Source organism: Carcharhinus amblyrhynchos, chromosome 12, assembly GCF_965287045.1.
Source record: "Carcharhinus amblyrhynchos chromosome 12, sCarAmb.v2.hapA, whole genome shotgun sequence".
NCBI classification, from domain to species: Eukaryota; Metazoa; Chordata; class Chondrichthyes; order Carcharhiniformes; family Carcharhinidae; genus Carcharhinus; species Carcharhinus amblyrhynchos.
This window is the reverse complement of record NC_137335.1, coordinates 58,709,791-58,726,362: the sequence shown is the minus strand read 5'-3', so window position 1 is coordinate 58,726,362 and position 16,572 is coordinate 58,709,791. Positions and strand designations below refer to the sequence as shown.

Below are 16,572 nucleotides of genomic sequence, written 5' to 3'. Positions count from 1 at the left end.
AGTTAAAACACTTTTTAAGCACTAGCAAGAGCACAGTAATGATGGTAAATTAAACATTGTTTAGTTATTATGTAGATTTCCTAATAATTTTCATTAATAAGAACATAAGAAATAGGAGCAGGAGTAGGCCATCTAGCCCCTCGAGCCTGCCCCGCCATTCAATAAGATCATGGCTGATCTGTCGTGGCTCAGTTCCACCTTCCCACCCTCTCCCCATAACCCTTAATCCCCTTGCCTATTAAAAACCTATCAACCAGCGTCTTAAATATATTGAGCGAGGCAACCTCCATCATTTCAACGGGCAGAGAATTCCAGAGATTCACCACCCTTTGAGAGAAAAAGTTCCTCAACTCCGTCCTAAACTGCCCCCCCTTTAACTTGAGGCTGTGCCCCCTAGTCCTACTACCCTTTCTGAGCGGGAAGAGCCTCTCCACCTCTATCCTATCCATCCCATTCATCATCTTATATGTCTCAATGAGATCTCCCCTCATTCTTCTAAACTCTAACAAGTACAAGCCTAGTTTATTCAGCCTCTCCTCATAGTTCAATCCCCTCAACTCCAGTATCAGCCTAGTAAACCTCCTCTGCACTCCCTCCAAGGCCAAAATATCCTTGTGTAAGTGCGGCGACCAAAACGGCACACAGTACTCCAGCTGCGGCCTCACCAGTGCCCTGTACAGTTGCAGCAAGACCTCCCTACTTTTATATTCAATCCCCCTCGCTATGAAGGCCAGCATCCCATTTGCCTTCCTGACCACCTGCTGCACCTGCAGGCTGGGTTTTGGTGACTCATGCACAAGGGCCCCGAGGTCCCTCTGCACCGTCGCCTGCTGCAGTTTTTCGCCACGTAAGTAATAGTCCTTCCTACCATTATTCCTACCAAAGTGGACAACTTCACACTTGCCAACATTAAATTCCATTTGCTAGTTCCTGGCCCATTCGCCCAGCCTATCTAGATCCTTCTGCAGACTCTCCACACCCTCCGCACAATTTGCCGTTCCACCAATCTTGGTGTCATCAGCAAATTTCGACACCATACACTCGGTTCCCTCCTCCAGGTCATCTATATAAATGGTAAATAGCTGAGGCCCCAGCACCGACCCCTGGGGCACTCCACTAGTCACCAACCGCCAATCCGAATAGCACCCACTGACCCCCACTCTCTGCCTCCTATTTGACAGCCAATCTCTTATCCATGCTAACACCCTACCCCCAACTCCATGCCCCCTGACCTTCTGTAATAACCTCTTGTGCAGCACCTTATCAAACGCCTTCTGAAGATCAAGAAACACCACATCCACCGGCTCTCCTCTATCCACCGCCCTAGACACATCCTCATAGAACTCCAATAAATTCGTCAGACACGACTTCCCCTTAACGAAGCCGTGCTGCGTCTGCTCTATCAAACAATTCTCCTCAAGATGCCTCGCTATTTTCTCCTTGATCACGGATTCTAACATTTTACCTACAACACACATTAAACTAACCGGCCTATAATTCCCTGCCTTTTGCCTGCCACCCTTCTTAAACAACCGCGTAACATTAGCCGTTTTCCAATCTTCCAGCACTTCCCCGGAATCCAGCGACGTTTGGAAAATAATCATCAAGACATCCACTATCACCTCCGCCATTTCTTTCAGAACCCTTGGGTGCATTCCATCCGGTCCTGGGGACCTGTCCACAATCCATCCCTCCAGTCATTCGAGCACTGCCTCTCTAGTAACAATAATGTCATTCAGGCCCTCCACTCCTACCATCTTTCCATCGCTAACACCCGGCAAATTATTCATAAGAACATAAGAAATAGGAGGAGTAGGCCATCTAGCCCTTCGAGCCTGCCCCGCCATTCAATAAGATCATGGCTGATCTGTCGTGGCTCAGTTCCACATTCCCGCCCTCTCCCCATAACCCTTAATCCCCTCGCTTATCAAAAACCCATGAACCCGCGTCTTAAAAATATTTAGCGAGGCAGCCTCCACCACTTCAACGGGCAGAGAATTCCAGAGATTCACCACCCTTTGAGTGAAGAAGTTCCTCCTCAACTCCGTTCTAAACCGCCCCCCCTTTATCTTGAGGCTGTGCCCCCTAGTCCTACTGTCCTTTCTGAGCGGGAAGAGTCTCTCCACCTCTATCCTATCCATCCCATTGATCATCTTATATGTCTCAATGAGATCTCCCCTCATTCTTCTAAACTCTAACGAGTACAAGCCTAGTTTATTCAGCCTCTCCTCATAGCTCAACCCCCTCAACTCCGGTATCAGCCTAGTAAACCTCCTCTGCACTCCCTCCAAGGCCAAAATATCCTTGCGTAAGTGTGGCGACCAAAACGGCACACAGTACTCCAGCTGCGGCCTCACCAAAGCCCTATACAGCTGCAGCAAGACCTCCCTACTTTTATATTCAATCCCCCTCGCTATGAAGGCCAGCATCCCATTTGCCTTCCTGACCACCTGCTGCACCTGCAGGCTGGGTTTTTGTGACTCATGCACAAGGGCCCCGAGGTCCCTCTGCACCGTCGCATGCTGCAGTTTTTCGCCACATAAGTAATAGTCCTTCCTACCATTATTCCTACCAAAGTGGGCCACCTCGCACTTGCCAACATTAAATTTCATTTGCCAGTTCCTGGCCCATTCGCCCAGCCTATCTAGATCCTTCTGCAGACTCTCCACACCCTCCACACAAGTTGCCGTTCCACCAATCTTGGTGTCATCAGCAAATTTCGACACCATACGCTCGGTTCCCTCCTCCAGATCATCTATATAAATGGTAAATAGCTGAGGCCCTAGCACCGACCCCTGGGGCACTCCACTAGTCACCAACCGCCAATCCAAATAGCACCCATTAACCCCCACTCTCTGCCTCCTATTTGACAACCAATCCTCTATCCACGCTAACACCCTACCCCCAACTCCATGCCCCCTTACCTTCTGCAATAACCTCTTGTGAGGTACTTTGTCAAACGCCTTCTGAAAATCAAGAAACACCACATCCACCAGCTCTCCTCTATCCACCGCCCTAGACACATCCTCATAGAACTCCAATAAATTTGTCAGACACGACTTCCCCTTAACGAAACCATGCTGCGTCTGCTCTATCAAGCAATTCCTCTCAAGATGCCTCGCTATTTCCTCCTTGGTGACGGATTCTAACATTTTACCTACAACAGACGTTAAACTAACTGGCCTATAATTCCCTGCCTTTTGCCTGCCACTCTTCTTAAACAACGGCGTAACATTAGCCGTTTTCCAATCTTCCGGCACTTCCCCGGAATCCAGCGACGTTTGGAAAATAACCACCAAGGCATCCACTATCACCTCCGCCAATTCTTTCAGAACCCTCGGATGCATTCCATCCAGTCCTGGGTACTTGTCCACAATCAGTCCCTCCAGTCTGTTGAGCACCACCTCTCTAGTAACATAATGTCATTGAGACCCTCCAGTCCTACCACCTTTCCATCGCCAGCACCCGGCAAATTATTCACGTCCTCCTCCGTGAAGACAGAAACAAAAAAGTTATTCAAGACCTCAGCCATTTCCCCATCCCCTACCACTAAGTCCCCCCTCTCATCCTCTAAGGGTCCAACGTTCACCCTAGCCAGCCTCTTCCTTTTTATATATTTATAAAAACTCTTGCTATCCTTTTTTATATTAAGCGCTAGCCCAGCTTCATAGTTTCTCCTACCCTTCTTTATCAACTTCTTTGTCAATCTTTGTTGACATTTAAACCTCTCCCAATCCTCTTCTCGCCCACTACTCTTAGCTACTCTAAACGCCTCCGCTTTTAATTTAACACTTTCCTTCACCTCCTTCGTTATCCACGGCTTATTACCTCTCCTCCTACGGTCCTTTTTAACCATCGGAATAAATTTCTGCTGAGCACCAAGGAAGATCTCCTTAAAGATCCTCCACTGCTCCTCAGCAGACCTACCTTCCAACGCGCTCCCCCAGTCAACATTCGCCAATTCTTCTCTCATCCTACCGTACTCCCCTCTGTTCAAACAAAGGACACGTGTCCGGGAACGCACTTTCTCCTCCTCCATCTGCACCAGAAACTCCACCATACAATGATCACTCTCCCCAAGAGGATCCTTCACCGCAAGGTCCCTAATTCTACCCGCCTCATTACATAAGGCTGTTGCCGGAGTTGAGGGGGTTGAGCTATGAGGAGAGGCTGGATAGACTAGGCTTGTACTCGTTAGAGTTTGGAAGAATGAGGGGAGATCTCATTGAGATGTATAAGATGATGAATGGGAGGGATAGGATAGAGGTGGAGAGGCTCTTCCCGCTCAGAAAGGACAGTAGGACTAGGGGGCACAGCCTCAAGTTAAAGGGTTTAGAACGGAGTTGAGGAGGAACTTCTTCACTCAAAGGGTGGTGAATCTCTGGAATTCTCTGCCCGTTGAGGTGGTGGAGGCTGCCTCGCTAAATATTTTTAAGATGCGGGTTGATGGGTTTTTGATAAGAGAGGGGATTAAGGGTTATGGGGAGGGGGTGGGAATGTGGAACTGAGCCATGACAGAACAGCCATGATCTTATTGAATGGCGGGGCAGGCTCCAAGGGCCAGATGGCCTACTCCTGCTCCTATTTCTTATGTTCTTATGTAACACCAGATCCAAGATAGCTTGCTCCCTTGTCGGCTCCAACATACACTGTTCAAGGAAACTATCCCGGCAGCATTCCAAGAACTCCTCCTCAAGCCCACCGCGTCCAACATGGGTCGACCAATCAATATGTAGATTGAAATCCCCCACAATTATCGCCGTTTCATTCCTGCACGCCGCACTTATTTGCGCGTTAACAGCCCGCCCCACCTCCAGATCATTATTCGGGGGCCTATAGACGACACCCACCAGCCTCTTCCTCCCTTTGCTGTTCCTAATATGCACCCACAATGATTCCACTTTCTGCTCTTTGGTTCCTATATCATCCCTTGCTACCACCCTGATGCTATCCTTAATCAGCAGAGCTACGCCCCCCCCTTTTCCCTCCTGCCTTTCCTTCCTAAACACTTGATACCCCTGGACATTCAGCTCCCAGTCCCTGTCACCTTGCAGCCACGTCTCTGTAATGGCCACCAGATCATATCCATTTGTGCTGATCTGCGCCACTAGCTCATTCACTTTATTCCGAATGCTTCGTGCATTCAGATAAAGTGCCTTCATCCCAGCCTTCACCTGTACCCTATTTGCCGGAACGCCACCAACCTTACTCACGCTCCCTACTCCCTTCATTATTGGGACATCCTTGGCCTCTTCCCGTACCTGTACCCTCTCCTTTACTTTCTACCCTGTAATGTCACCTACCCTCGCACCCTCCCCCCCCTAATTAGTTTAAAGCCCTATCTACAGTCCTACCTAAACGATTCGCCAGGACTCTGGTCCCAGCACGGTTGTACAGTTTAAAAAAAAACAAGTAACACTGGACTTCACTAAGGGATCAAATTTTGCCTATGAAGTTAACGGATATAAGTTCTAGGGAACGGAGTGGTTTTTAATACATTTAGCGATCCTCAGGGCCATTTGATGCACTGAGTCTGCACCAGCTCTTTCAAAAAGAGCAGTCCACTTAATCCCATTCTCATCTTTTCCATAGGTTCTGTATTTTTTTTCTCTTCTAAATATATTTCCCATTCTCTTTGATGGCTACATTGAATCTGAAGCTACTACACTATTGGCCAGTACATTCAAAATCTTAACAATGTGCTGGGGAAAATAGATGTTCCTCATTTTTTTTTGCCAATTACTTAAAATCTATGCCCTCTGGTTATCAACCCTTTAGTCAATAGAAACAATTATTTTTATTTATTCCATCTAAACCCTTCATGGTTTTAAAACTTGTATCTTTTTTTCTTAGCCTTCATAAAATAACAACTCAGTTTTTCTAATTTTCCCCTGTAACTCTTAGTCCCTGGAATTATTCTAGTGTCTCTATTCTATACCCACTTCAAAGTCATCATACCTTTCTGAAAGTTTGGTGCCCAGGGTTGAACAAAATACTCCAAATTGGGGTTCTTGCACCTTCATTTAAAACAGACCATCTCCTTATTCTGCCTAACAAAATGTATCACCTTACATTCATCTACTGAATTTCATCTACCAATGTCAGCCTACATCCTCTTGAAAGCCATTATAATCACTCTCACTGTTAACTGCACATTCTTTTTGTTAGATTATAAATCCACAGTTCATTCTTAAATGCCTCAATCAAAGCTGTTTCCACGACACTGTCAGGCAGTTCCTTCCAGATTGTATCTATTTGCTGCTTAGAAAAGTTATTCCTCATGTTACTATTCCTTATTTTGACAATTATCTTAGATCTGCTTCCTTTGGTTTTCGATCCTTCCATCACTGGGGACAGTTTCTTCCTAGTATTCTGTCCAAACCCCTCATGATTTTGAATAATTCTTTCAAATCTGTTTTCGTCCTTCTCTTCTCCAAGGAAAGCAGTTCTAATGTTTTCCATTTATGTAACTGAAGTTCCTCATCCCTAGAACCATTCTCATGAGTCCATTCTGCACCCTCGTTAATATTTTCACATTCTCCCTTAATTAATCCAGTTGAGGCTGAACCAGTGTTCTATGCCCATTTAAAATGCTTTTGCACTCCATGCCAATATTGATAAAAACCCAGGATGCTGTATGTTTTATTGACACTGCAGCCATGGTGTGCAGTATTGGCAGGAGTGACTGTTTAAAATGGTGGATAGGGTTCCAATCAAGTGGGCTGCTTTGAACGGGATGATGTTGCACTTCCTGAATGATATCAGGACTGTAGTGATTGTGGCTAATGGAGACTATTCCATTACACTCCTGACATGTGCCTTGGAGATGGTGGAAAGGCTTTAAGGAGTCAACTCGCTGCAGATAACCGAAGGAACATTGCATCAATCAGTTGAACTCGTGTTTCCAAATCATTAGTCCTAGTTTTACGGATTACAAGCTCAGTAATATAGCCATTATTTCACCTTCAAACAAACTGTCTATAGAAGCTATAGTTAACCACAAGCCTTTTAAAGTAATTTGTTTTAACCATTACAAATAGCTTGCCTAAAAGTAAATATAACAACTAGAATAATTATTCTATTACAGGTAAACTTGCACTACTTTGAATGAGCTGTATTTTTGTAAAATTGCATTTACCTTTGGGTCCTTTCCCCTGTGCGGACTCCACAGTAGTTCTATTCCAAATTAACATAATCCCTCCAGAATCTCCTGTTAGCACATCACCATTCTCCAAAAATGCTAAACACTGTACAAATTTTGGTTTTTCATATTTCTGAAAGATATAAACATCAAGGGTCTTAGAAATATTAATTCTGAACTCAAATTTCTCTTTTACATCTGCAGCATAACTTACTTTCATTCTAGTTTTGCTTCGGTTTATCGTCTGATGCTATATTTTGTTCTACAACTCCTCGAGAAAGTTAGGTAGAATTTAGATAACTCATTTTCCAAATATCCTGTGTAGCATCTCAGCATGTGTGACACCTCCCCTAAACAGCCTAACTAAGACCAAAGAGTTAGGTGGTTGAATCACACACTGCGTTGTTTCTAGATAGGGAACATCCGAAGTGGTAAAGAGAAAGAATTCTGCTGGAGAAAAGGGCATCAGATGTGGAGGCAAATGAGTATTTGAACTACTTGACAGCTGTGGAAGTATTGTGACAAATGACAGACCAATGGCTGAACCTTTGTTATATTGCTTTTCTCTTGAACTGCATTTCTGTTAGTTGTTATAATCCTGAACAAGACCCCCAAATTTTGGTAAGATCCGGTTAGGGACCAATGATCTCCCATTTGAAGTAGACAAAGTTTGAGATCTAAGACACTTGCTGAGAGAGTAAAGCCACAAGATTTCACAGTTTTTTGAACAAACAAAACAAACTTTACTCGACAAGGTTAAAACCAAGGTTAAAATTAACCTTTTAACATTCAAGAAAAACTTGGACGAGTTCATGGACGAGAGGGGTGTGGAGGGATATGGTCCAAAGTGCAGGTCAGTGGGACTAGGCAAAAAATGGTTTGGCACAGACAAGAAGGGCCAAAGGGCCTGTTTCTGAGCTGTAGTTTTCCATGGTTCCAATTTATAATATGTAACTAATGCTCTAATATTTAGGGTTACTTTGAGGTAAATGTGAATTAACAGACAAATTGGAATCTAACACCCATACTGCACACTAAATGGTCTATGTGATCAAGACTGATCCCACAGATTTCTCAGCAACCCACCTAGTTAGCGTTCACTGAGATACACAATCTCATTAAAAGTCTTGCTTCCCTGATGAGGAATCGCAAGTCTTCACTCTTAAATTCCAAGGGATGGTCTTGGAATTCTCTCAAAAAGTTGCTCCAACTTGAGCTGTCGTAATGGCAAGACCCCCTTTCCTCAAATTCTCAAGTCTGCACTCCAGAACCAACTCAACCACAACTTCAGCTCTTCAGCTGCACTAAGCAGAACACTACTGTTTCAAATGGTGACTTATAGTCTCCTCCTCTGTCCCAGTGGTTCCTTCTCCGGTTTTTGCACTCTATGGGACCCATGTCCTCTCCCTGGCTTCTCTCTCTGGGACCTCTCCCAGAGGTCCTCCTCTTTGCTCCCAGATCTGTGATCTTTAAGACAGACTATCTCCTCATTCTGCCTATATTTATGTGCCTTTTTCATGTAGGTGCACTGCTATCAGAATGGCTGAGTCCTTTTACTGCAGCTGAAGAAACCTAGAACACAGCATATGCAGACATGCTGCAAATGCCAAAACATGCAGACTGTCAGGGACTGTAGCTGTGGTTTCAAACAGAAACATCCCCACCCTTGGAGAGAAAGGCAAGTCAGTTTCATAGCAGTGTTGCCTTGATGAGTGCATGGCCATCCAGCTTTAATAACATTATATGAGACTTTTGGCACCTAGTATGGATGGTTCCACAATTTTGCTTGCAAACTTCTTAAATGCTTCTTAAAGTGTAAAGAGGAACATTCACATTCTGCATATTGTTCTGATTTGTCTATCTAATATTCAGTGCTAGGGATTTACTGACAGGGAAACTTCTTTCTTCTTGGTTTCATTTTATCTGTGCTTACCAATTGCCTCATTTATCCTATGCTGCTTCCATTAATCTTAAATCTACTTCTAAGATTAAAAGCTTTAACCTATCCCATATTCTCCCTATTTGCTCCCAATGTCATTTTAGAGCAAGTCTCTTTTTCCCCCCCCAAAGGGTATTCAGTAGCTAAATATCAGTTGCAAAGTTATGTTTCTCAAGCAATCAAAAGTTTGAGAACCAACATGAGTGCAGTATGGATCTATTCAAACTGTGACAGAAAAACTACAACCACACTTACAAAGATTGTTGATTCAAGTTTCTCGCTTCTTAACTATATTTGAAGAGCAGGAGAGATAATAAGGTGTGTTTAGTTTCCTTTTGAAAATTGAACTATGTCAAGTTCTTGGAAATGGATCAGACATGTACTGCGAGCAACAAAGACTCCCATACAGAGTGCTTGCCCCTTCTTTGAAGAAGAGCATGACAAACAGCATGAAGTTTTGAACAGCACGCCTGGTAATATCAATGTGAAGATAAAAAGCAACTTATTGCGGGTACTAGAATCTGAAACAAAAACAGAAAATGTTGGAAAATCCCAGCAGGTCTGACAGCATCTGCAGAGGGAGAACAGAACTAACACTTTGAGTCAGACTGTTCTCTCTCCACTGTTGCTGTCATACCTGCTAGATTTTCCAGCATTTTCTGTTTAAAATCAAATGTGAATCTTTCCATTTCCCAATTCCATCAAAATTCTGAATTTTATGTCAATTTATAATGAGTTATGTCCTGTAGCCCCAGTCGGGGATTAACACAATTTAGTTTTCGCTTGCAAAGTTAATCCGTTTTTAAACGTGGATAGAAGATAGCATTGAACACAGCATTCTCTTGGTGTTTAGTTGGGACATGTCAAAACTTACTCCAAAAATTCCCTGTTTTCTTGCAAGTGAGTTTCCATTCCATGTCCAGAAAAAGACATGTGATTTGCCACACGTTACTATTGTGTTGGGGTCTGTAGGGTGAAAATCAGCAGCAAGCACTGACTCATTGGTACTCTGTTCAAAACAGAACACAAAAGCATTGCATTAATGATATGGATTGGCAAATGAAAATTAAGTGCATGTTTTCTTCTTAGTCACATGAACAGAATGATTATGCTTTGTGAGAAACTTCTATTTTTTTCTCACTGATTACAAAATAAGTTTGATAAAACTCTTTCACAAGTCTTACTTGAAATTTTAATTCCTCTATTGCACAATATGTCAATATAAAGATATAACAAGCATTCTTTTCAGCACTTTATTTTATTTTGATTTGTGATAAAAGTTAAGATGAAGGGTATCATATTCTAGGAAATAGAACAGCTTTTTCCACCCATTACATTCCCAGTTCAGAGTGGCTACTTCTGCTTTGCTGCAATTCAGAAAGGATTACTTAGATTATCAGGTTTTTATTCCATTTTTTATCCTCAAGGAGACTCTGAATTTTGTGTCATAATGGCATAGAATCTTGCAGCACAAATGGAAATCATGTGGTCTGCTTGAAGCTTCGAAGAGCTTGATGTACTAAACACAAAAATCCTGCAATAATCCTGCAGCTGTATACTCCTTTTGCTGATTCATGCACTAGGACATCCAGATCTATCTGTATCTCAGAGCTCTACAATCTCCCATTTAGATAATAGCCTTTTTATTCTTCTTGCCAAAATGGACAATATCACACTTTGCCACATTATACTCCATCTGCCAGATTTTTACCCACTCACTTAACCTATTTATATTTTTTATAGCCTCTTTATGTCCTTTTCACAACTTACTTTTCTACTTGTCTTTGTGCCTTGTGACCTTTATGGAGATTTTTATTGTTCAGTTACAAGTTGCAGGATTTTTCTGTTTAGTACATCGGAGACAAAACAGCATAATCATATTTCTGCACAACTTCACTACTGTAGTGGTTAATTAAACCAACAGCCAAGGCAATTTTATTTTGCATGAGATGTGAATGTCACTAGCAAAGTTGGCATTTGTTGCCCTTCCCTATTTATCCTTGAACTGAATGACTTGCCAGATCATTTCAAAGAACAGTTAAGAGTTCAAACACATTGTTGTAGGTACAAAGTCACATATGGGCCAGAGCAGGTAAGGATGCAAGATTTCCTTCCCTCATTAAGGAGGAAATTGCGAGGCATCTTGAAGGGAATTGCTTGATAGAGCAGACGCAACACGGTTTCATTAAAGGGAAGTCGTATCTGACAAATTTACTGGAGTTCTATGAGGATGTGTCTAGGGCGGTGGATAGAGGAGAGCCGGTGGATGTGGTCTTTCTAGATTTTCAGAAGGCGTTTGACAAAGTACCTCACAAGAGGTTATTGCAGAAGGTCGAGGGACATGGAGTTGGGGATAGGGTGTTAGCGTGGATAGAGGATTGGTTGTCTAATAGGAGGCAGAGAGTGGGGGTCAACGGGTGCTATTCGGATTGGCGGATGGTGACTAGTGAAGTGCCCCAGGGGTCGGTGCTGGGGCCTCAGCTTTTTACCATTTATATAGATGATCTGGAGGAGGGAACCGAGTGCAGGGTGTCGAAATTTGCTGATGACACCAAGATTGGGGGAACGGCAAATTGTGCGGAGGGTGTGGAGAGTCTGCAGAAGGATCTAGATAGGCTGGGCGAATGGGCCAGGAACTGGCAAATGGAATTTAATGTTGGCAAGTGTGAGGTGGTCCACTTTGGTAGGAAAAATGGTAGGAAGGACTATTACTTACGGGGCGAAAAACTGCAGCAGGCGACGGTGCAGAGGGACCTCGGGGTCCTTGTGCATGAGTCGCAAAAACCCAGCTTGCAGGTGCAGCAGGTGGTCAGGAAGGCAAATGGGATGCTGGCCTTCATAGCGAGGGGGATTGAATCTAAAAGTAGGGAGGTATTGCTGCAGCTGTATAGGGCATTGGTGAGGCTGCAGCTGGAGTACTGTGTGCAGTTTTGGGCGCCGCACCTGCGCAAAGATATTTTGGCCTTGGAGGGAGTGCAGAGGAGGTTTACTAGGCTGATACCGGAGTTGAGGGGGTTGAGCTATGAGGAGAGGCTGAATAAACTAGGCTTGTACTCGTTAGAGTTTAGAAGAATGAGGGGAGATCTCATTGAGACGTATAAGATGATGAATGGGATGGACAGGATAGAGGTGGAGAGACTCTTCCCGCTCAAAAAAGACAGTAGGACTAGGGGGCACAGCCTCAAGATAAAAGGGGGGCGGTTTAGAACGGAGTTGAGGAGGAACTTCTTCACTCAAAGGGTGGTGAATCTCTGGAATTCTCTGCCCGTTGAAGTGGTGGAGGCTGCCTCGCTAAATATTTTTAAGACGCGGGTTGATGGGTTTTTGATAAGAGAGGGGATTAAGGGTTATGGGGAGAAAGCGGGAAAGTGGAACTGAGCAGCGACAGATCAGCCATGATCTTGTTGAATGGCGGGGCAGGCTCGAAGGGCTAGATGGCCTACTCCTGCTCCTATTTCTTATGTTCTTATGTAACAACATTCATGAACCTGATGGGTTTTTAATGACAATTCATTATAATTTCATGGTCTCCATTGCTGAGGCTAGTTGTTAATTCCACAACTACTGCACTAATTGAATTCATATCCCCGGTGACATTACCATCATGTCATCATCTCCTGTGATTTAGCAACAGTTAAAATCTTGAAAGTACTTCCGCTTGTAATACTTCACTGTACATGCAGTATATCAGTTTACTTTCACAGACATGTTAAACTGAATATTTCATTCATTTAAATGAGCAACTTGGTGAAAGAAAAATGACTAAGTATGTTTACTTCTGTGCAGTTAAAAGACTTACCTTTATTTCAGCAATTTTGGATTTTTTCTGCCATTCCCATACAGTTAGCATGTGTTCATTGGAGTCATCCACTACACACAAATGAGTACCTGAATCCTAAGATTAAAAAAAAAGACAAAAAGACACATAACTTCACCCTTACAAAGCTTGTAACATTGAAAGATATATGGCAAATTGAATATACAGATATACGTAGTATCAGGTGACAAGTTTTGTATTTCTGGTCTTAACATCAAATATGTTAAATTCAAACAAGAAACTAGTCTTGCTTGGTTTTGGATTTCACCTCTAAGTCATGAGTCCCCATTGTTTGCAGAAACACAGCCAGCCTTCTGCGTCTTTGACTAAGCTTACACCTGCATAGTGTCTTATGAAGTTCAATATCAACTTTTCTTTGAACATGCTCCTGTGAAGTGATTTGGGATGTTTCGCTATTTTAAAGATGGTACATAAACGCAAGTTATTGTTGTGAGGAAGTGCAACGTGGAAATTCAAATCATAATAATTTATTCCTTATTAGTGCCAAGTGTCTTTCGTGACATTACTATTAACCAGTTCTCACAGGGCTCCTTTAGGTGGTACTGATAGAATTCCTTCAATTCTTTGGAGCCCAGTTTTGCATACAATTTTCTAATTATAGTACACATAATGATAATTTATGGATCATTTGTAAAATACCTGTCAAACAGGGATTATATTGAATTAGCTTGAATCGATGCCTGTAACTTGCACTTAGAGATGACAATACTTACTGTCAATTTCAAAGCATTTTGATTAGATTAATCTTATGCAATGTTATTTAATTTAAAGTTGTTGTTAGATTGTTTGACATCACAAGTGTGTGAATATTCAACAGTGGTGACTGAATCACTGCTGGGAGGAAGAATCTTGACTGAAAAGGGAAAACTTCATTAACCTCACAGTCAATTCTGATGCTTCCATGTTCAAGGTTGAGGTCAACTACGACAGTACAACGTCAAGATCAAAAGCCTGATTCACTCAAAGTAGTCCCTTTTAAATCACTATGAGACGTCACATGACACCAGGTTATCGTCCAACAGGTTTATTTGAAATCACAAGCTTTTGGAGCACTGCTCCTTTATCAGATGAAAGTCACTTCACCTGATGAAAGAGTAGTGTTTTGAAAGCTTGTGACTTCAAATAAATCCAGTGGACAATACTCTGCTGTCGTGTGACCTCTCATCTTGTCCATCCCAGTCCAACACCAGCATCTCCACATCTAAATCATAATGGGCTCTTACGATGATTTATCTTATGACTACATAAAACTATTTCAGATAGGACATGGTATTACACCAACAGGAATTTCTGTCTATGAATGTAGTGAAGCATTTTCCAATTCAGTTTTACAGTATAAACAAGTTAACAAAAATCTGGGTGAATTAAAAGAAAATTGGATCAGTTTGCAGTTTACAACAACCTTTCCTGTATATCAAATCTGGATACGATGAACAAATATGGTAAAACGTAAAGTTTTAAACTTTTGCTGTTACATAACTTCAGAGTCAAAGTAACCAATAACTTTGAACACAGGCAAAAGGTATGCGCATTCATCAAGAAAAATAATTATATTTTTCATAGTGTCAGTTTCTGCAACAATGAATCAGATGGCTCCACCTTTAAACATTTGAGTTAGAGTTCATGAAAGAAACTGAGACCGTTGTCAATTTTTCTTTCCTAATGAGCAAACACTCAATGTAAAAACAGTTCAGCCCTGGAAGCAATTGGCACTGGTAATACAAATGTAAAATATATTGCAATAAATTACCGAAGTGCAATATTGCTTTCATACTTACAGCTTTCGAGAAAGCCAATGAACCAACTCCTCGTTCAAAAGTTCCAAGACCAATTATCTGTAGTGTTGCTAGGCTAACTGAATCCCACACTCGCACATGTGGCTGTAGAGGCTGAATTGAAATAATTACAAGGCTTGAGTTTTGACCAAAAGAGAATTATATGGTCGATTGCTTATTTAATGCAAACAGATTTTCCATAGTCAAGTTAAAGCATGCTATTAAGTGCTAAGCAAAATTCATAATTTTTTCATAAAATTTATGTTATGATACCTGTAAAATTAATTTCAAATGTATAATTTTAAAAGTACATTGCCCCCCTAATAACTCAGCAAATTTATCCAGCTAAACTACAGACCAAGATGGTCCCAGCTTGCCCTGTCTGTGCTGAGTTAACTGATCCTGGGCTGACAGTTTAGGATCACCACAATTAACTTCAAAATTTTTTCAGTTTGGGAGCACTCCATTCCTGACTAATACGTAGCAACCCTACTGGAAGCACAAATAAGACAAGAATATTACCAAGTTTGGGAACTGCATGCCCGCTGCAACCAAACAGCATACTAACACTCACAATCAAGTTTCACACAAGAAGCATAAGTGATTGGGAGAGCAAGGTAGGAAACTTGAGAGGAACGGGGTGGGGGGCGGGGGAGGTGGAGAGATGAGATTAATATAAGGGAGATCCATGATGAGAAGAATGGCAAACATTAAAAATATTTTTAAAAGCAGAGAGTTGCAGTTATTTATCAGAGTGACTGTGTCTCGCACTCTATTTCCTTCTGTGTCTCTCTTTCTCTCCCCCTCTGCCTCTCTCTCTCTCTGTCTCCCCCATCTCTCTCTCTGTTTCTTGCTGTCTCGGTCTCTGTCTCCCTGTCACTCTCTCTCTCACCTTGTCTCCATCTCTCTGTCTCTCTCCCTCTCTGTGTCTCTGTCTGTCTCTTTCTCTCTCCCTCTGTCTTCCTTTCTCTCTGTCTCACTGTCTCCCTCTCTGACTCTCTCTCCCTCCCTCTGTCAAGTTAAGTCAGAGTTCAGCACTGCAGCTTAGCCTTAAATAACTTTAAATTAATTTATACTAGGAACACAAGGCTAGGGAAGATGTACAATTGGGAGTATAGCAAGGCAGTATAGTATAGAGAGTGGAGATGAGCAGTTTACATTTTAAATGGTGGGAAACAGAGAGCTAGTATAGGCCAGCAAAGCCAAGCATAATGAGGCAATTCAGACAACATAAGAGTAATTATGTTTATGAAATGTTAGTGTTAGTAACTAATGATTGATCTGAGAAAGTCAGAGCCAAGTGCCAGAAGTATAGTTAAGAATTTTTGTGGTGCAGGCAGTTGATGGAAATTCAGAGGTGGGTGATGTTGAGCAGATAGAAATATTAAATTCCAAGAATGTTTATAATAGAGGTGGGGTGGAATGGGTGAGGGACATGGTATATAATAGGTACAGAAAACAGTCAGCACTGCTCTCCCAGTTACGGAGAAGAAAATTTCCCTCCAACCCAGTCTGCCCCCATATAGGACAACGGCATTTCTTATTTGCATGCGGAAGCTGAAAAAAAGGGAGAAAGGTTTGCTTTAAGTTTTTCAGGGATTTCTTCACAGTTCAAAGGAACCTACATTATTTGTGCTGCAATTATCCAAAACATCCATGTACAAAGCCTTGTGAATGACTGCTGAATGGAACAGCTCCACTAGCCTTCTTGCCTTTCTGAAATATATTAATCTGAGTCAAAGAAAACCTTATAATTGAAGAAAATTTAATTTCAATTTATTGTTGGATTGTACTAGTTTTCCACTCCTGCCTCCACAATGTGGTTGAATCATTCACATGTGCAAGACTGAAAAAAAACTAAATAGTTAGGACTTGATTA

The 16,572-nt window shown here is 42.3% G+C and overlaps 1 protein-coding gene across 3 annotated transcripts in view; it reads right to left on the bottom strand.

Moving 5' to 3' along the window:
- eml4 (EMAP like 4) overlaps positions 1-16,572 on the bottom strand; it is a 264,862-nt gene that overhangs the window by 51,157 nt on the left and 197,133 nt on the right. For all 3 annotated transcript variants that reach the window (XM_080200602.1, XM_080200601.1, XM_080200603.1), the window contains 4 exons: positions 14,697-14,807; positions 12,880-12,975; positions 9,955-10,089; positions 7,139-7,274 (listed from right to left, as the gene is read on the bottom strand). In XM_080200602.1, coding sequence (XP_080056728.1) covers positions 7,139-7,274; positions 9,955-10,089; positions 12,880-12,975; positions 14,697-14,807 — 478 coding nt within the window. The remainder of the gene's footprint in view (positions 1-7,138; positions 7,275-9,954; positions 10,090-12,879; positions 12,976-14,696; positions 14,808-16,572) is intronic.